Source organism: Gambusia affinis, linkage group LG12, assembly GCF_019740435.1.
Source record: "Gambusia affinis linkage group LG12, SWU_Gaff_1.0, whole genome shotgun sequence".
Classification (NCBI taxonomy): Eukaryota; Metazoa; Chordata; class Actinopteri; order Cyprinodontiformes; family Poeciliidae; genus Gambusia; species Gambusia affinis.
Window position 1 is genome coordinate 13390349 of NC_057879.1, and position 21036 is coordinate 13411384.

A 21036-nucleotide genomic window follows, 5' to 3' on the forward strand; every position below is an offset into this window, starting at 1 on the left:
AGTGTGCTTTTGAAATTAATCCTCAAAACCCACCAGTGTTTCTTTCCCCTAATGTTTTTTTTTTTTTTTTTTTTTTTTTTTTTACAGGAACTCAACAGAGAAATCAGATGTTTACTTGCATTGTAGAGAGATCCTCAACATGTGGAGCCCAGAGTTTTCAAAGACAAACTTACACCACCAATTCAGTTTTATAGCCCTCTCCCAAAACCACAGCATTAGGGCACACTCCAAAAATGCTGCCTAACTAGTAATTTTCCTGTTTCACCAAAGCCCAAAACTAAAATATTAACAAGTTAAAGGGCATTTTTTAGCAAAAGTAATGGCCAAAGTCCTATAACAAGTCAACATTTAAAGACAAAAGTATTTGTTCTAGACACATTTGATGTCTGAAGCTGTGGGATCGCTTACATTTTTCCATTCTATTCTCTGTGCATGGATTTAAAATAAAAACATATTGACAAAATGCTTCTCTGCTGAGGAAATAACAATAAGCTACAATGTCTTGCAAAGATGTTTGAGCCTTTTCACGTTTTGTCACATCACATCCTCTAACTCCAATCTATTTTAATTTGCCCAATACGAAGGAATGCACGGTTATGAGATGAAAAGAAAATAAATCCTGCTTTTTATTTGTATTAATTTGAATACCTCGATGATTGCTTTTCAGCTCATCCAAAACCAGGCAGACCATAATATAGACCATAGTAAGCCTTCCAACTCTACCATCTAAGCTATAAAACTGGACTGGGGAAGCATTAATCTGAAAAGCAGGCAACAAACCATCTGCAAAATGAAACATGGTGGATGTAGGATTATGCTGTTCGGTTGCCCTTTTTTCTGCATTGTAGTAGACATATTTGTTGGCTGTCATTTTGACCAATGGGGTAAAAAAAAAAAGGTCTAATTTTACCCATCAATTCTTAAAAAGGTTAATAATGACATTTCATTGACATTGCATTTCATAATATGTGCAACTTTTTGTCCGCAGTGACAAAAAACAGTGACTGTGGCCCCAATAACTTCATACAAACAATGTATGTGCACTGAAATGATGAATAATTCACCTGCTTTGGATTGAATGTACCGTGTCGTAACTTACACCTTGTCTATATGTGCAGTGCAGAAAGACAAGAGACTTGACTAAAGTTTAGCCTTCTGGAATGAATCTGCATACAACTCATTTATTAGAATGTCCCAATCTAAGTCAAGACTTAAATCCAATTAAGAAACTGCAGCTGGGCTCTAAAAATTCTGTTTACAGACACTCTTGATACAGTCTTAATGGGCCTTTAGTGTTTAGCACAGGAGATTGTTCAAAAGGTTTGAGTCTCTAGACCTGTACAACCCTGAAAGTCTACATTAATCTACTCGCCACACTTTTTTCAGATTTTTACCTGCAAAAAAATCTGAAAACACTGGATCAGTTTCCTTCCCCTTCACAATTATGCATCACTTTGTGTTGATGTGCCACGTACAGTTGTAATAAATCTCACTACAGTTTGTCGCTATAACATGATGAAAAGTCCAACAGCTCAACCTGTATGATAACTTCTGCAAGGCATTGCGGCTCCCTGGCACAATTTCAACGTCGCCTATATCCTGATTAATTAAATAAAATGACTTGCTTCAGTAAGTATAAGCTCCTCTTACTGTACTATTAGCTGTTACTGCAATTGCACTCAAATGTGTTAATGTTATTACTTGCCTTATCCTAAGCAATAATTTGACAGCAGCAGAGAAAAACGACATTGAAAAAGCCATGGTGTCAATTAAAGCTTATCCTCTGGTTTGCCCAACTTTCTGAAGGAGCCTTCGCCTTATTGCTCCCCAGCCTGTCCCAGTTCTCCTCCTCCTCTACTGCCTCCTCCTCTCCTCTTCACCACATGAAATGGCCGTCTGTGCCAACCTAGCACTGAGCTTTCATTAGCTTTTACTACCCCACTTGGATGTGTTTAGTTTTGCTTTCTTTCTCCCCCTCTCTGTGTGTCTCCTGCCCTCTGTAAGTGTCTGTGTCTGCATATGTTTAATTACCAGCCCCCGCCCTCCCTCTGGAGCACCCCTCAATGCCATACCACCATATCATTACACTGTGGCTGCAATTTAAACTTCACTCACACACACATGCGCACGCACACGCACACGCACATACATGCCAACATACACTGGCTGAAGACTGCTGAGCTGCTGTTGTGTCTTTATTCCAGCCTAACTCTGAACCCCTCACCCTGAAGCCCACATGGACAAAGACGGGGAGACGGAGAGAAAGGAGAAACGGGTATTTCAAATCGTGTACTACTACGGCGCAACACATCACGACTGATCCACAGCTACATCTGGTGTTCGAACTGTTATTGTTTGAACCAAACAAACCACTTATAAACACAAGGCCTCTGCCTTGCTAGGCTCATATTTAGGCCCTTCTGTAAACAGCAAAGCACAGAATGAATCAATTAAAAGGGCATTACACTGTTCCTGTTTATTTAAAACATGTTTACACTATATGGGCCCTACCGCCTGTCTGCATGATTGCCTGGAACTTCACATCCCTCCTCCTCTTTTTCCCTCCTGCCACCCCTTGACAGGCCTGGTCACGGCCAAGGTATACCGAACACGTTCTCACACACACACACACACACACACACACACACACAAACCCGTGCGCACGCACACACTCCCACATGCATGCTGGGCATAGATTACAAACACATTTGTTATGTTGAAGAGAGCTGGGGTAAATATTGATCTCGTTCTTCCTCCGTTTCGGTGAGAGATGATTAGAAGGAGCAAGCTGGAGCAACAAATCCAGCGCAGCCAGCAATCACATCACATGGAACACATATAAATACATGGAGCAGCAAAGAAGTCAAGGCTTCACAGAGCATGCACTGTTTGATAACAGTCTCTGAATGGAAAGCGCTTATGTAAGTAAATGAACATGACAGCGGACTGTTAAGAACGATTTTTACATCTCTGAGGGGAAATGTTGGGAAGCATTGCAACATCTCAAAATGCTTTCATGCATGGTCTGCAGAGAGTGAGACATCATTAGTTGCTCTAATAACTAAATCTCACCGGCCTTTCCAACTGCTTAAATGTTCCTCATATTTAAGTATTCAAATCAAATGGTTGAGAAATGATGTAGAAAAACGGCGTAGCATACAAATGTATGTTAGTGTTACTTGAATTCATTTGTTATGTTTTTTTCTTCCATCTTCAGAAAGGGTGTGGATAAACCTTAAGGAGACTGTTTTAAACAAAACAAACAACAAAAGACAAAAGCCACCACCATCCTTTACTGTGTGTGCCATGTCCTTTTGGTGTGTAGTGTGTACCAAATATACCATATGAAACTGTAGCCTGAAAGATAAAATTTGGTCTTATTAGACCATAACTGTCAAAAAAAAAAAAAAAAAACCCAGCCTGGTACATTTCTTCTTGAATTCTTCTTGAATTAGAGAGCAATGCTGACTGATGCCTTTGTTTGATAGATCTTTTTGATTCTGTGTAATTCCTCTTGAAATACAAAGGACCATCATCTATATATACATACATCTATGTCCACAACCAATCTGTAAACACGTCTGCCTTTTTTCACATTAATATAAAAATAATACCTCTCCTAACTTTTCTTTTGTTACTGGTCTAAATTTTTCTTAGCTGAAGTTGAAAAACTGAGATTCAGCAGTGCTGTATTTCACTTTGCTCCCACACATATCTGTTACAAATTGTCACACATCTTTTTTCAATTGATAGAAACAATCAAAGATTCAACAAGAAATGCTGAAAAAGCAGTAATATTGATAGCAGAAGGGACTTTACGCTGTCTACATTGGAAGTCTTCTTCTTTCTTTTTTTTTTTTTTTGTTAGACATGAAACCTTCTCCTCTGTGACACAAAGCCAGTAAACGTGAGAGAAGTTAAACAGGCTCCTTCTCCTCCTCTGTGGGTGTGAGAGCAGTGTGTGGGCCCAGATAGGAGCCGATAGCCCAGATAACACGATCTCGCTGTGCCAGCTCCTGACCTAAGTGTGAAGGTGAGACCGCTGGAGGAAGAGAAAACATGTCGAAGGAACAAAAGTCTGATCTCATGATCTGGTCATGCTGGTTTGTGTGTGTGTGTGTGTGCGCGCGCACGAGTGTGGGGTTGTGCGTGCATATGTGCACAGCTTGGGTGGCCAGAGGATGAGCGCCAATTGTTGCTGGAATTCAATAGAGCTGATTAGCAAAGAAAAGTGTTTGTGTGTGGCTAAAACATGCACTGGCATGTGTGTTTGTGAGGCAGGGGGTGGTGTATGTGTTTCTACCTTCGCACTGGGTGCAACACAAAAGAATGGAGGAATTAGCCGTGCAGTGAAGGAGAAAGCAGACTTCAGGGAGACATACATACCACACAGTTTGGAGGAAGTCAGGCTGCTTATCCTCTCATCTAAAGTAATTTTGTTGCAGTAACTCAACTGCTTTGCTGATGTACAGTGCTGTGCAAAAGTTTTAACTTCCCTGATTTTTTGTGAACCTTCAGCATTCTCCTCAACCGGATCATTTCGGATACGATGTGAAGTCACTCAGAGCTCTGCTTTAGGACCAATCCTGATCCTGCTTTACATACTTCCTTTTCAGAAATAATAAAGAAATTCAACATCTCTCAGCACAGTAACACACAATTAACGTCCAGTAGTAAACATAAAAAATACTGTGATTACAACAGTATTCACAGTATACTGTGAATATTAATAAAAGTGACAATCCACTCACTTAAATTCTGAAGACATTATGTTTAGTCATTGCTACTGACAGCATGACTTTAAAAACCATTCTAAGAAACTGAAAGCTTTTGTTTAATCAACCTATGTCTCCATGTGGTTTCTTTTACTTTAGATTTTTTTTTCTTGCCGCCAAAAAAAGAGATTATCATCCATGCTTTTATTTATTCACATTCAAGTTACTGTAACAGGTGCTAACTTCTCTAAAGAGAAAGGCTCTTAATCATCTTCAGATGGTGCAATGTTTATGTCAATGTTCCTGACAGGAAATAATATAAGAACACATCTGGCTCATGACCTGCTCTCCACTGATTACTTGTCAATTTTGGAATTAATTAGAAAATCTCGGTGTTAACCTTTGGGGAAACCAGACACTGCTGTGTGTCTGTTGCTCTGACTCATTTTAAAAGCTGTGGATATTGCTCCTGATGAGCAGCAACATTTCAGATGAGGAATACTCTTCTTTGCAATGTATTGACAATGTTGATTCGATAAAAAGACAAAACAAAGTTTTCTTCATCTGAAATGATTTTAATTATTTTCACATACTATTCATTATTTTTGTTTTCACTTATTGTATTTTTTACATTTTGAGATAATTACTATGTGATTTTTTTTTTTTTTAATATGACCAGTGTAATATGAACAAACATTATGTGCTTGTTCAGTTTTGTCTCATCTGAACCACTCCATCTGGATGCCTCCATTTTCTTGTGTTTTGCTTTTCTAATACAAGGAACAAATTGGCTATTTGGAAATGTGTGTTTAATATTAAGACATATCACCCTTTTGTTGACAATGCTAACAAAAGTCAGCTGTGGGTTTTTGTTTTTTTAAAGGAAAATGCTTTTCCAATTCTGCCTAACATTGGATTACAGCTGCTCCCACTTATTTGCTCAAGGCCCCTGTGGTCATTGTCTTTGTTTTATCTTGTTAAATGTTTAACTTGGGGTGAGAGAGTGCAAAACATCTGACTAATAGAAAACAGCCAGGTTGCTGCATGACAGGATAACCAAATTGTTGATAATATCAAATTGTCAAAAAGGATTATTCTATACAGCTGCAGGTCTAATCACACTCAGTCTTTGCAAAAAGCATTCAGAAAAGATGAACTATTTCACATTTAAGTCTTATTACGACTGTAAGCTACTGCCTATTTTGTTGGTATTTTATGTGATGGTCCAAAACAAAGCTGTTTTCATCTGAAATTAGAGGAAAATAATATATGGGATATGGCTTACATGTTTTTGCAAATAAAAATCTGAAAATGTATTATTATGTACTGTTTCCAACACCCCATAGTCAGTACCTTATGGAACCACTTTTTGCTTAAACTACAAATCTTTTGAACTATGCCTTTACTAGCTTTACACATTTTGAGAATGATTTTGTTTTCAGTCACATTGGACATGGAGAGTATTTGAAGTTTACTCTTCAATATTTTTAATTGACTTTAGGTTTAGCTATTGAATTGGCAATCCTAAATCCTAAAAAAAATGTCATCTAAACTTCAGTGGGTGATGTCAAGCCTTCAACGCATTTATTTAAGTATTCTCCTGAATTTAGCTCCATCCATCTTCTCACCAACTCAAACAAACTTCCCGGGTTCCTTCATGAGAAATGCAACCACACAGCATAATACAGTCATAACCATGTTTCACAGTGTTGATGGGGTGTTCAGGGTAATGAGCAGTAATAGTTTTTTCTGCTGTGTTCCTTGGTTTTCATGATGCTGTTTGTTCACTTATGTTCCCTAACAAACCTCAAAGGCCTTCACAGATCAGCTGCATTTATACCAAGGAAAAAAGCACATAGATGAGGTCTATTTATTGTTTTCATGTGGTGACTTGTGAAGACAATTGGTTGAACTTTGAAGTTTTGCAAACCATATAATGCTTTAACTTCACATTTATGCTGTACATTGTGTGGTCTTTTGCAGAAAGAAACTCATTAAAGTTTGTAGTTGCGCAACAACAAAAGGTGAACAATCGATTATATTTTAATTTGGCCTTGAGATATACTTTCAGCAAGATTTAAGGATTTTATAGCTATGGCAAAATGTGTCTTAAACAAAATGAAGCCATAAATGCTTTGTCTAACCAAGGAGCAATACCTTCTTTTTTTTCCCCCACTCAGTCATGACATTAATGGAGTACATGCTTTCACCATAACTTTCCCTACCGAAAGCATTTTCATTAATGCAATTATGCATTGCATGTTCTTAACATTTCTATGTGAGCTATGTGCAATTTCAATGTTTCACTTTCACTGTTCTGTATTGTTAGTTTAAATCGCAATAGTGTGTGAAAACTGTTTTGGTTGAGATGTAAATGGACATGAAAGCGACTTCAAAAGACTGAGGTATCAGATTCAGACATAGGCTGCTTTGCCTGAGCTGACAAACGAGGAGCTGTTATGTGGAAAGCACAGGAATTTACAGGGTCTACCTTTCATCTACACAGGTGGGCTTGTGTGTATGCGTGAGTGTATCTGTGTATAAGAAGGCAGAGAGGGGAGGAAATGCTTAATTATGCCCATCAGATCCCAAAACGGAAAGATGACTAGACGTTTGGGCATAAAACAGAAATCTAGTTGGTTTTTCACAAGTTAAGATATGATTTTAGAGGCTGGGGCACATAAATGAGTCTCAGCCTTAAGCTTCAATAGATTATGTTGAAGGTTATAATACCTGAGGATTTAAGAATTACATAGCATGCTTGAAAAACAGTGACAGCAAGAAGACATGCTTCTGTGTGTCAGGGATCAAAAAGTGACCCCAGATCCTTTTTGTGACAGAGAATTAATGCTTAGTGGAGATGTTTCATGTTACTTTGCACTGTACAGAAACACATTATGTAAGATGAATATAAAAAAAACGAAAATATTACATTTTGTCCATAGCAACAGCACTGTGTTGGAGAAAAATTGGAAAATTTGGCTGAATAGCTTTTATTTCCACGTAAAATACACAATTTCAGGGCGTGCTGTGGTGGCGTAGGGGATAGCGCGACCCACATTTGGAGGCCTTGAGTCTTCGACGCGGCCGTCATGGGTTTGATTCCCAGACCCGGTGACGTTTGCCGCATGTCTCCCCCCCTCTCTCTCCCCCTTTTCCTGTCAGCCTACTGTCACATAAGGGACACCAGAGCCCCTGGTGGGGAGAAAAAAATAAAATAAAATACACAATTTCAGCTCAAGCATACGGACTGGGATTACTGCACATTCTATTCCAAAGCAAGAGAGGAAGAAACATGTTTCAAATTTTGTTTATCTCACTTTAACTGTTAATTACTAACTCAAATTATAATTTTTTGTGCCTGTTATCACTCCACAGAAAGTGAAGAAAATGGAATATTGAGCTGTGTAAGTAAAAAGATGTTTTAAGATTTAGTTTACTTGTGAATCACCTAGTTAATATTCAGTTGCATAAACGTTGTTTTCTGTAACTGTTTCACATGTGGTACATAGATAGAATCAACCAAGTTTTGGCAACTGTGAACATTTATTCCAGCCCAAAATGATAAGATTGTATTTCACAATTACTTTGCATTACTTGGCTTTGCCCCAGAAAAAAATGTTTGATGTTTATGTTCTCTATTAGACTGAGTTCCTTGATTTATACTTTACACCACATATCATTCTCTTGTTGGTCTGGAACCAGGATTCTGCTCACTCACTACAACCAGCATGTACACAATTAGTTGCTTTTGTATAGCGGCCAGTACATTGAGTGATGCAGAAAACATGTCATGACTATTTTGTCCATTTGTTTTCTTTCATTCTTTGTTTCTTTTCTTTATCTTTTTTTTTCCCCACTAAAAACAGTTATTATAAGAAGGGCTCAATTGCTACAATGCCAAAAACAATTTTTCTTGTGGAGAAGCATTCCAATAATTTTTGACATGCAATTTATAATCAAAAGGATATAAAAATGGTTTATACTTTTTTCTCTCTCTAAATGGATACCCCTTTAACAATATTTCCGTTTTTATATTTAAAATGGTATTTTCTCTCAGGAGTCACTCACTTTGTTTTGTGTGATGGATGCTGCCTATTATTTGGACATTATTGTTAGAAAATCTTTCTTCATCCTGAGTAAAGTTGATATTCATAACAAAAACTGTATAATTTTCATACTATGAAATTCATTTGAGTAGTTTTTAAGTGTGGGATAGTTTGACCTGCTTTTAGCTGAGGGGTCAGTCAAATGAGGAAACGCTACTAAATGAAATCACAGATTGTTGCGTTTAATAATGTGCACTTACGGCGAGATTAGATTACATGTGTGCAATCTCAGAAGACAAATTTAACATTGGATTTCATTAAGGGAACATAAGAGTAATGCAGGCAGAAGAGAAATGCATAGCACAATTTTGAGATTTTAAATATGTGAAATGCTTCAAATATTTAGCATTTATGCACTTATGCATCATGTTGCATTTATTTTCTTTCGCAAGTTTGTGTTGGTTTCTCACCATCAGCTTGAACGCTGAGTACTTGTAGCTGCAAAGATATAAACAGTGGAAACCTTCTAAATTTACTGCATGACGTTTAAAGTTTCCAAATGAAAACATCTTCTGCACAACATACGCAGTTGTGCTTATGCTTGTTGAGGACTCTGATTTCAAGCCACAAATATCAACATGATACCATTAAACCTTTCGTTAGAGCCACTAAACAAAGCACCTCGATTACTAACCAGCAAACACTGATAGGTTGAACTGCTTGTGATAACAGCGCTGACCCATGATGTCACAAAGGGAAACCAACAAGAAGGCAGTTTGTCATTCAATTTATTTTGTTAGTTTAATTTCTATAGCAGGTGAGGAAACATAACGGTCACATATGGGTTCTCTTGAGCATAGTTTTCAGAAATCACAGTGTTTCAGACATGGACATGAACATCTTAAAAAAATGACAATGAAGAAGAAAGGGCCAAGAGGAAACTTAAAAACACGATGTCACTTTTTCCTACACAACTTCTCCTTCATGGTCCTCCAATTGCCCCCTTTGATTCACACATACACACTCACACATATGCACACGCACGCAAACAGGAACCTGCACACGCACACATTCTCACAATGTGTTGTCATCCCCTCCCCCATCCCCCAAAAGGCAAACAAAACAATAAAACAAGACCTCAGGAACAAATAGATATATTTATATATAATATATATTTACTCTTTAAAAATAGAACTTCGGTCTAGTTACTAACATCTGTACAAACTACAAAAATAAAAATTTTAATATAAATAATTTATATGGCATGACATTAACATCTTTCTTGAAATAAACTACAAACCACCGCAAGAGCCCCTTGCTCTCAACCCCCTCCCTCATCAGGTCTGCTCGAACTGGAAAGCGGCGCTTTGCTTGCTTTTGCTTCATAATTCCCAACTGCAGTAGCTAAACGACTCAACTTTCATATTTACAAAAAGAAAGAAAACGGAAGAAGCTGCCACTTGAAACATGACAAAGACAATAGATCCGCATGTTTATCCCTGCAGTTTAAACTGGCAGTGACGAGACCAATACTGAACGACTGAAGCTTTGTTCTCAGTCTGAGGGGAAGCAAAACGAGCAGAAAGTGAGTCGAAACGAGTCGAGGCACCAAGATTGACGAAACCAGTTCAGAGTCAAAACAACATGACACTGTTGCTACTCAAAAAGGGGGAAGAATCAAATAAAATAACTCCCTTCGCATTTTCAAAATTCCCTTTTTCATGAGACGAACAACACCTTTTTGACAATGCGACTAAAACACTCCCCCCAAAACCCATAAACGAGCTTACATAAACTGCTGAAAAAAATTTACATAAGTTATTGGGGCTCCTTCAAGTAGATTAAAACTGCAGATGTTGAGACAACGTTGGAATTAGGAGCGTTTCTTTCCAGCACGATGGCTAAACAATTCAAAAGGTTTAGAGCCTAAACGGAGAACATAATACTGACCTTTAATTGCTGGTATAATGAGAAAAAGGGGGACACACTGAAGGCACAATGGTTACTGCTGTTAGGACACAGTATCTGCTGTGTAATTCCCTGCAACCTGTGACAAAGAACTTGGACCCAACAGATTGTTTATGACGAAGTATTTCGTAGTATAATACTGTGAAAAAGTAGAGGAGGGAAGGGGTATGGGATCGGTTGGGGGGACTGCACTTATTGAGGCAAATTGCCTGAAAAGAAATCAGAAATGTAGCAGCAAGAAAAAAAACAACAACAACAAAATAACACAAGTAGAAATAAACACTGACCATGTATGTTCAATATTCTAATACCTTAATAAAATCTCACTTTTTGTGAAAACATATAGAACATTTCTTATTCTATACAAAGTGGGACGGAAAACAAATCCACATCCCCACATGAAAATAATCTTTTACATCTTACATAAGAGTATGCCCAAGTTATACAGTACTCTTTTAAATAGCTTCCCTCTTTTTAGTATTAAAATATATATACTCATAGATTTATATAACTCTTAAAACAAGTAATTTCATTTTTCATGTTCTTGATGTGAATCCTCTCTGCTGTTTTTTTTTTTCTTCTTTTTTTCCCCATGTGAAGTCTATGTACAGTTAAGAGTTTGAGACACAGTGAGGAGGTCGAGGTGCTCTGGGATCCAGAGACTCTAAGTGACAGAGCCAGGAAGAGTGAGTCTCTAGCAGTCTTTAGATACCTGGATCCTCAGCCCACCTGCAGCACACAGGAAACAGGAAATAAAGCTCTCATTTCAAAACGTCTTAGAGGCTTGTAAAAAGGTCAGCAGAGGAACCCGGCTCACCTTGTGACTTGCCGAGTTGATATTCCGTCTGGACCTGTGTTACCTCCAAGTCTTGGAGCTCTAGAGAGTCTCTGTTACATGAAGAATATTTTGTTTTGTCGCCACAAGTCCTTTTAGCAGCTTCAAAACAGTCTGACTCGCTGTCCAAGTCAAAACCTTCATGCATGTAGCCTTGATAAGCTGTCCCCGGTAAAGTCGGGTGTACAGCCACTGTAACCGAGGCCGTAGCAGTCACCATGGTGACAGGGCCCCCAGCGGGGCCTTGTTGCATTGGCAGGGATGAGTTGCTGTGACCGTAGCTCGGCCCTTTAGTCCTGTTTGGCTGAGGCCCTCTGCTGTTCTGCAGCCTGGGGCCACTTTGACAAGTCCTCCCAGGGAAATGAGCTTTGTCGCTGGGTAAGCGTTGAGGCGACTGATCCTGCAGTCTCTGGAGATCGCTCTGCTGCTCACGCTTGTTTCCATCCCAGCATGTTACCTGGGAGCCAACAGGCGGTTGCAGATTGTGGTTGGATTCACGTAACGGTTCAACCCTCCCACCGACTGCGTTTTCCCTAAAGGGCTTCAGCACCTAAGACAAACACAACATTTGTATGTCACACATGAGTACAAATACAAGATTAAAGAGGAGTTGTATGCATAAATGTTCGAAGATTTATGCATACTAACGGTGACGGTAAGCTCACTGTGCTTACCGTTAGTTTGGGGAAGCTTGGGTTCTTGCTGGCTTCCACCAGTATGTGAGACGTTGTGGAAGGAGCTGTCGTGTGTGACGCTTGGTACGCGCTCCTGTCACAGTACTTATAGTCCTCCTCCCCGATCCCAGAGGTCGTCGTCACCTCGGAGTAGTATTCAGAATCTGACGACTCAGAGAACGCTTGCTGCCGTGGTGAGCGTGGATGGTTGTGGGCTGTGAAGTATCCGTGGTGGGCCATTGGAGGAGGCAACGGAGGCTCAGGAGAAGGTGTCGGCGGGCAGCTGGCATTGTCAACTGGGGTGACTTCCGCTGGAGGGCCGAGCATGGAGAGGAGGACTGGGAGGAGAACTAAGCCATTCAGCATCCCCAAAACAGTCAGAATGGCGAGGACGGCAAAAAAATACCTGCGAGATGAACAGACATAGAACTTTGATTAGATCGAAAAGAGAAATATAATCAACTTCAGACCATTTTCAGCTTAGATAGTCCTGATAAGTCATGTGGGGCAAGAAATTAGTGAACACACCTTAGCTACGGGGTTGTGCTTACAAAAGAACTTCCTCAAGAATCAAAGAATCCAGTGAATCGCTAACTGCAGTATAAGTGAGGTGAAGTGAAATAAGATGAAAAACAAAAATCTAGGATGCTATTTTAATGTAAACTTCTTTTAAGTTTAAATTTTTCTATAAATTAAGACATTTCTGTGAGAGAGAGCGAGAGTCATTCCTCAGATAACAGCACAATTGCGTTTTTTCTATCTTTCTTTTTAACTTGTTTTCCTTTTAAGTTCTGTTTTTTATGAAACAAGCTATGTTGTTCCATAAACAGGCTGTTTGCAGGCTGTCAGAAATCTCAGAGTAAAAGTAAGGATTCATGTTCTCCAGAGGAAAAACACAAACAAAGCTGTTTCTGTAATGCTAGCCAGGCTATCATGAATAAAGTATTTAATTATTTTATCTTTAGTTTTAGAAACCAGTAAAACCTTATTTTTCTCGGACGAATGTTGCGTGCTGTTGCGTCCACATTAGCATTTAGCCAAACTTTTGATAATTCTAAATAATTTCATTTGAAATCAATTATTTCAATAATCTAATCAGTTGAGCTTTTCTCTGTATCTTATACAAAATGAGCAAAACCACATGGCTTAAAACCACGTGCACACATCATTGTGTGCATGACTTACACACACACACAGCTGCAATACATGAGGAAGAAAAGTAGCTCAGGGAAGGAAGGCTGGGAAAACCCAATGCTTGTGTATCAAAAGGGTTGGGGGAGAGGCTAATCTGACTCCCCACTCAGCTTAAACATGCTTTGATGCCTCTCGTGCTGCTTCTGCACAACTTTCTCTCGCTCTGTTTTTCTTTTTTCTTTTTTGCAGCTCCCACTGCATGCGTGCTTGTTTTGTGCATGTGTGCGTGCATCTCGACGGAGCTCCGGGGAGGCCAGGGGTGGAGGCACGCCACAAGAAAGAGCTTCCCCGAGCAAATTAGAGAGGACTCCACTTAAACACTAACAGAAAACGCAAAGGAAGAGAAATGGTAAGATGCTTTAAGTCTGAGAAGCCAGACTTTAGGAGGTGAAGGAAATAAGGAGAAAATAATGAAGTTGACATGAGGCGAAGGCAGAAAAAAACAACAAAAAACAAGAAAAGCGGTGGAGTTGTTATAGAAAGATACTTCTTCATAATCGCTTATTACTGCTATTCAACAAGTAAAGTCCTTTTTTTTTCTCAGGAAAGATTAAAAACCACAAATAAAACCAAAATCATATTAGACCATTGAAGTCTGAAGCTAGCTATTATGGAATTCAAAAATACCACAGCGGTCTCCTTTATGTGCCACTTTTTACTTTACTTACAGACAAAGAGACACAACTAGAAGCCCCTCCGCCCCCCGTCAGTCACTGTCAGGAATTTAGTGGCTTACACAAACTAATCTTTTCCAGTTGTGGTCGGGCCTGGAAAGGGATTCATGTACATACATGAAGGTATATATGTGTTTCTGTTTGTAAGAAAAAAAAAAGAGAGAGAGAGAGACTGTGAGAAGAGTCTCTATTCATGCTTGTTTGTATATTCAGCGCATTACAAGGCCAGAAGATGTTTACACCAGCATGTTTATGCTGCTCCCCAGCTAGCCTGCTTTGCCTCACCCCATTTGCCCAACTACAACTGCAGCTAAACAAGACCTCCAACAGAGCCTCGGCCCCTCTGCCTCACCCCTTCCCATCCTCTGGCCATATGTTGCATGCCAACCACTTTCTAGCGATTTTTTTCTTTCTTTTAGTTTACTTGCATTTGCTTAACTTCAGTTCTCCATCTCTGTGGAGGTTCCCTTTACTATATTTGAACCACCCATAAGAACCACATATCCGTGCAAGTCAGCGAACCCTCCCAAGACTCCCACTCCCTGCCTCTCCTTCTGCTTCTGTGCGAGTTTCTACAGAAAAACTGGCTGTTTTTATGTCACGGAGGCCTGTTGCAGTCTGTGAGCTCAAGGTTGTGGTTTCGGGTTTGGGCCGAGACCACGTTCTGCTGAAAAACATGGAGCTATTCGGGTTTTTTTTCCACTTAGCCTATGAAGAGAAAGAACGGAAAAAAAAAAAAAAAAAAAGACACATTACGATGCACATGCACAAGATTTACACTTCACTCGCAAGACACGCACATGCACTGAGAACAGAGACGGAAGGAACGGTCTCTGTTGGTGGGCTGCATAACATCTGACTGGCTGACCAGTTCAAATTTAGCTCCGGTTTTTATTATGGCATCCGACATGGAAGGGAAAGAATGCCAAATGGATGATAGGAATTTTTACAGATTCCCCGAGTGTGTGTGTGTGGGTGTGTGTGTGTGTGTGTGAGTGTGTGAGAGAGAGACACACACACAGAGCAAGGGAGTCAGAGAGACACCACCCAGTGGGCAGCAGAAAGCTTCCATGTTTACAAGCAGCTGCTACACAACACTGATGTTTTCCCCGTTTGTTGCATTCTGAAGTTGGGGATCTGTGTGTGCGTGTCCTCCTGGAGTGACAGAACCAGCTGTGTAGTAGACACTGTCTGCGTGCATGTGTGTGTGTGAAGAAAGATAGAGAAAAACACTTCCACCTGCATCAAGCCCTTTGCTCCCCCAAGAAAGCTTCCTTTTGCAACCCAGCTAGGAGAAACAAAAACGCCCACATATATCTCACCTCATGATGAAGTCAAACTCTGAACCCGCCAGCATGAGAACACCCAGCAACGTGGAGATTGCACCGTCAAGCACTGGGGCGAACATGTGTTCCAGTGCCTCCGCTGCACGCTTGTTTTTGTCGCCAATCGCTGTCAGGAAGCCCTGTGGCCAAAAAAAGGGGAAAGGTGGGGATGAGGAAGAAGTTGGAAATCTTTCCAATCATCCAGAATGTGTTTGTGGCGAAGCTTGGCAGGCTACAGAACTGCTGGATTACTGCGCTTAACACCACACTGTGCTACAATAAAAGTCTGCCAGCATAAGGGAGGAAGCCAAAATAAATCCTTAATCACAAACATTTCACCTTCATTACTTTCCATTTAACAAATAAAACTACAGGAGTCTCTGCTTTGAACTGATGTGGGCTTTGTGGAGAACAAATTAAAAGTCTTAGTTTTCAGTATTTCTTCCATGTTTTTTTTCCAGGTTTCAAGCAAAACAAGCATTTCACTGATCGCCGTTGCAGTCTGAAGACTTACTAGGGCAATGTGAACCGTGAACTCCACGCCGATGCCCACCGATGCGATCAGGATGACCACAGGAATGGCACTGAGCTTGATGCCAATCAGGCCCATGATGCCAAACAACTCCACCGTCATCATGGCCAAGACAAACACCTGAAACACACACACAAAGAAATGTTGTAACTCTGCTGTGGAAGAAGCTTAAGAATGAGGGAACAGAATAAGAAACAAAGAAATGGCCTTGAAAGCGGTGATTATCAGTGATTTTGTCATTCATCATTTGCCTGGGTTGACCATTTTCGTGCACTCAAGCTACAAAACTGTAACTCTGTGCTCATATTCAAAATTCTAGCTCTGGGCAAATGACTCAGAGTACTTCAAATCTTTTATGACCATTGAAGACACTATCCTACCAGTTCACACTAACTGTACAGCTATCGGATGTGGAAAGGTTTGCTATAGGAGGAAGACTCAAAGTCAGCTAATTCTGTGAAATGTTTGAATATAAAGTCACAGAAATGTTTGAAGCTATACTAAAAAAAAATCATCGAGGCTGGCAGAGATCAAGAGAGAGCAAGACTAACAGGAGAGCTGAACAAAGCACAGTAGAAATACTTGGTCTGCTCCTTCAGAGCTTTTAAACTCTGTATGTTGAGGAATTTGTTAGATTAAGAAACGCCAGCATTGCAGAAATGTCAAGAGTTCAGGTAAGGATTTACATTCGTTAGGAGATACACACAGTAATGCAATAATTTTTTTTATTATTATTGCAAAACCCCACAGTCACGCCTCTGTCACACACCCTGTTTGACATCACCTCAGCTCCTAATATAAAGAATCACTAGAAAAAAACAAATAAATGTAAAAGATTCATAAAAACTGAGGAAACCAAATGTATCCCTATATGAAAAAAGGCTTTTTGTTTTTTGTTTTTTAAAAAAGAATAGACATGTCTGGGAAGATGGAGTGTTTGATCCCAGCGTGAGTCTTGAGCTTGGGCAGAGTTACAGTGGAAATGATAAAAACAGTTTTATTGCTCAACCACACACAGGCAAGAGGGGCTTGTCACCCGCTGGCATCATACTTGCCTGCAGCTCTTTGTTGTCTCAATCAGAGCTACTAAGGGAGTGCCTTTTTAAAAAAAAACATACTATTTACAGACAAACTCAGTTGTTGCCTTACAGAGTTCATCAACATATGTGTTTTTAATGTATGAGTGTGCATGTATTAGGGATGTTTCTCTCCAAATAACATGAAGATGCGCCCATATACATATTCTGATGGATGACTTGAGCAGGCCAAGGTTGCAACTGGACCGATCTGTTCTCTTCCTGTGTCTCTCCTTCTCCCTTTGACAAAAACAGCAAGTGGGCTGGAGGTACAGGCTTCAGGAGGCTAAAGGCTGTTTTTGACTGTTTTGCATTTCCCTTTTTTCTGAGGCTAGGCAAACCTATGCTAGAATGACAATATCTCTGTGTGTGAGAGAGTGGCCCTCTGCAGAGACAAACAAGGGCCCCTAGACAGTGTTGGTGAGCTATGCTGAGAGGAGTGAAAAGAAAGAAAAATGAAGAGTGGAGGAAGGAAGACGGTAATGACCTTTAGGACAGAAATGGGAAATGACAGAATGGATGAGTGATGGGAAGACGAGGCAAACAAGGCGGAGGCAGGACTTACAATGATGCCAGCCGTCCAGGGGTTGAGCAGGAGAATGGCGCATACCAGGAAGGTACAGGCCAGCACAACGCTAATTGACAGCAGGAACCAGTGACGGAGGCCGATGTACTGTTCCCAGAACAGGAAGGGGTAACCGTTAGGGTAGTTGAGCACGCCCTTGCGGCTGAACTCATCACAAATGGCACGCACGCTCTCGATGGCCTCCACGAAGTCACTAGCCTGCCGAAGGCCGTTCAGGTAGAAGGGAAACTGAGCAAACTCCAGGGGTTCCGCTGAGGGGACTGAATAGAGAAAAATATTATTTTGTTGTCTCTACTGAGAAATATACGTGCAAAAATTTACTTTTAAAAAAAATATAAATAAATAAATAAAACACTTACTGCGCAGATTTTCTCCTGTGGTGTCATACTTGTCATGAATCCACTCTCTGGGGTGGGGATAGAAGTTGGCCTGGGATGCGGCATAGCCCAGGGGATCATTACTGACCCACACGGTCAGGTAAATGTAAAACACCTCCGGGGGGATCAAACCCTCGCCGTCCACCAGCCGGCGAGAAGTCAGCTAAAGGAAGATCCATGCATTAATTTTCCCCAGGCCACAGGCTAGACCAGGACAGTGACATCTGGTTATCTGTTTTGAGGTACCTGGCTGAGGTTGAAAGGCTCTTTCTTGGAGCCTGTCTGGATGAGCAGCTTGTACGCCAGAGCTCCATCTTCGGTGCCGTTCCTGTAGCTGTCAGCTGTAATCCGGCCTGCCTGCCAGTCAGCATCAAAAGCAGCCTGGAGACCTACGCGTGAGGTAAAAACACACAAAAAGGAAGAATTATTGTGGATATTACTTGGAAATGCTTTGATTCTTATAACCATAAAAAACAGAAAGTTTTTCCAGATGTTTCTCTTTGTATGAGGTGACGCTGAAAACGCGAAAGCTCATGTTTCCTCTTTCTTTTTTCCCCCCACAGTTGGCCCTGATTGACCTGTTAACTATTACTTCCTCTTGACTGGGGCTTTGACACATTATAACCTAAGGACACCCACACACACAAATGTACGCATGCATGTAAAGATAACCCATGACCTCAACCTATCGACAACGCCACCCATGAGCCCAGGTGGAGGGGGGATAGTATGACTGAACTTTCGCTCACCCTTTGCCAATTCTCAACCCCAGTCCCTTTGCTCACCGCAAGCCGACTTTATTAAAGCAAAAAGTGGAAGAATTGGTTCATATTTTTCTTTTTCTGGTCAACGAGAGCACAAAATCTAAGAGCTAACGCGTTGTAATGACAATATCCTAGAGTATTCTGTCTAAGTATAACTACAGTTGAATATTTTTAGCATCAGTAATGTGCATAAAAATAAAGTCAGATATATCACACCGATGTCTCTTCCATTCAGGCTGGAAGAGAGCGAGAGAGACTGAGACTTCAACAGAAAACAGGAAGAAAGTATAAAACACGTTAACAAGTACAACAAAGATGCTTTATGTTATCCTTTTAAGCTTTCAACTGCTGAATGTTAAGAAACATTTTGAAATTGTATATGTTGGCAGCTTACAAACATTGATGCTGGCAATTCTAATTATGCTAATCGCTAACACAAGATGCTAAATGATGTAATTATTTTGTCCTTATTTTGCTTTAAACATTATTAAACCCCTCATTAGCAGGTGTTAGTTGTGGTCCTTATATTAAAGGTAAAGACCCCTCACAGATGAAAGACCTTTGATTTGCTGTTCTTATTATTATTCTGTTATAATTCAGTAAGAGAAATCTGAATTGGAAGAATTGGAAACAAAGAAAGAAAACTTCAAGAGTCTGGGGAAAGTTTATTTTTAAAAACTATAAGCTCTTTACCGTTCAGCCAGTCCTGGAAGTAGTGCAGCCACATACGGGGCAGCTTGTTGTCGCCGTCTCGGACTACGTATTTGACAGAGTTGAAGGCGTTGTGCAGCTGAATCAGCAGCCTCTGAGATCGGGCGTAGTCGAACCCATCCATCGTCACTAAGTACATGTTGTAGAAGGAGAAGTACTTGAACTGTGCATCGATGAAGTCATACTCCTTGGTGTCACGGGGCACGATGTCAGTCAGGTAGAGGCCGTCGTGCACCATGGTGGTCCCGTACAGCCCAAGGCTAAGAAGTCCCAGGAAGAAAACCACCACTGCCACTTTGCTCTTGGGCTTCAGGAGCAGGGGGGCGTACTTTTCCCGGGCGAACTTGGACAGGTTCCAGTGAAGGAAGGGAAGCGGAACGCACTCCTTCCCCGATTTGGAGTCTTCCACCTGGGCTAGGAGGTCCCGCGTGGAGCTGGAGGTCGGGGTGAAGAGCTGGGAGCCGTAGTGGTCTGGCACAGAGGTGGTAGTTGGGGAAGGTGAAGCAGCTATGGAGAATAAGATATAGAAATCAAATGTTAGAGTGTTTTGTATTAAATTTAACTAATCCTTTCCTATATTATGACTCCAAAGGATTCGTGTACCCTGAGTCTGTGTGGTGGGGCAGACAATGATGGAGGGAGAGCTTGTGGAGATCTGTGAAGTTGGTGGCAGAATTGTGACGATATGCTGGCCTGCTGCGTCGCACTGCGTAAACGCTTGCACTGTTGTGGTGATCTGGGTGCTGGTGGTGATTGTCGGTCCTGCGGCATACTGGTGCGCATGAGCTGTCCCTGAACCGGGCGCTTGAGACTGCTCGCCGGCTTCTGACAGCTCATGCGGCGAGAGGTGAATGATGCGATCAGCGCACGGGCTGTACAGGCAGCAGAGGATGTCCAAGCGTTTGTCCTCGCGCCGGTGGAGGTCCAAGCTGAGGATGGCAGGGAAGATGAGCAGCACCATGGCAAAATTAAACACCACCACGATGGCCGCCTGGGGAGAGAGAAACAAGAGGAAAAATTACAGATCCATAAGCCCTGCAGGGTTAAGTCAAAACTTTTTTTTTTAGTATCTTAGAGTACAGCCCCGTAAGTCAAGAAAATCCCTGCTCTAAATCAACAAGCCAGGAGGTTATAAAGACAGAGCTAAGAGAGAGAGGAAGAGCAATTTGAAAGAAAAGAAAGAAGAAGAAAGCACATATATGTTGCGAGTCTGAGCAAAACCATCACCCCGTTACCAGTGCTTCCATCACTGCTACCCCCCCCCCCACTCAGCTCAGGCCCTGGAGCTGACATTCTGTTATGTGGTTTCGAGTGTGAGCACATCTATGCGTGTGTGTTTATCTGTGCGCTTGTGTGTCTCAGACCACCCACAGTTAGTCACAGATCAAAGAAAACCGCTTTGACGGGCCAGTGATATACTGATCCACTACTCCCTCCTCTCTCTGTCTGCTTCTTTAAGTCTGTTCACAGCCCTTTATGCTCTGAATATTTCATGTTATACACACATGCAAAGACATGTATCTACAGAAAAAAAAAATCCAGGCCCTCTAGGTGCA

General features: G+C 41.0%; 1 protein-coding gene across 1 annotated transcript in view; it reads right to left on the reverse strand.

Moving 5' to 3' along the window:
* Window positions 1-9535: 9535 nt before the first annotated feature.
* Window positions 9536-21036, reverse strand: part of ptch2 (patched 2) — a 28321-nt gene continuing 16820 nt past the window's right edge. The window contains exons 14-23 of the mRNA XM_044133562.1: window positions 20084-20471; window positions 19463-19987; window positions 18252-18394; window positions 17988-18168; window positions 17608-17888; window positions 15949-16086; window positions 15432-15574; window positions 12242-12647; window positions 11550-12117; window positions 9536-11461 (exon numbers count right to left, since the gene is read on the reverse strand). Coding sequence (XP_043989497.1) covers window positions 11427-11461; window positions 11550-12117; window positions 12242-12647; window positions 15432-15574; window positions 15949-16086; window positions 17608-17888; window positions 17988-18168; window positions 18252-18394; window positions 19463-19987; window positions 20084-20471 — 2808 coding nt within the window. The 3' untranslated portion in view covers window positions 9536-11426. The remainder of the gene's footprint in view (window positions 11462-11549; window positions 12118-12241; window positions 12648-15431; window positions 15575-15948; window positions 16087-17607; window positions 17889-17987; window positions 18169-18251; window positions 18395-19462; window positions 19988-20083; window positions 20472-21036) is intronic.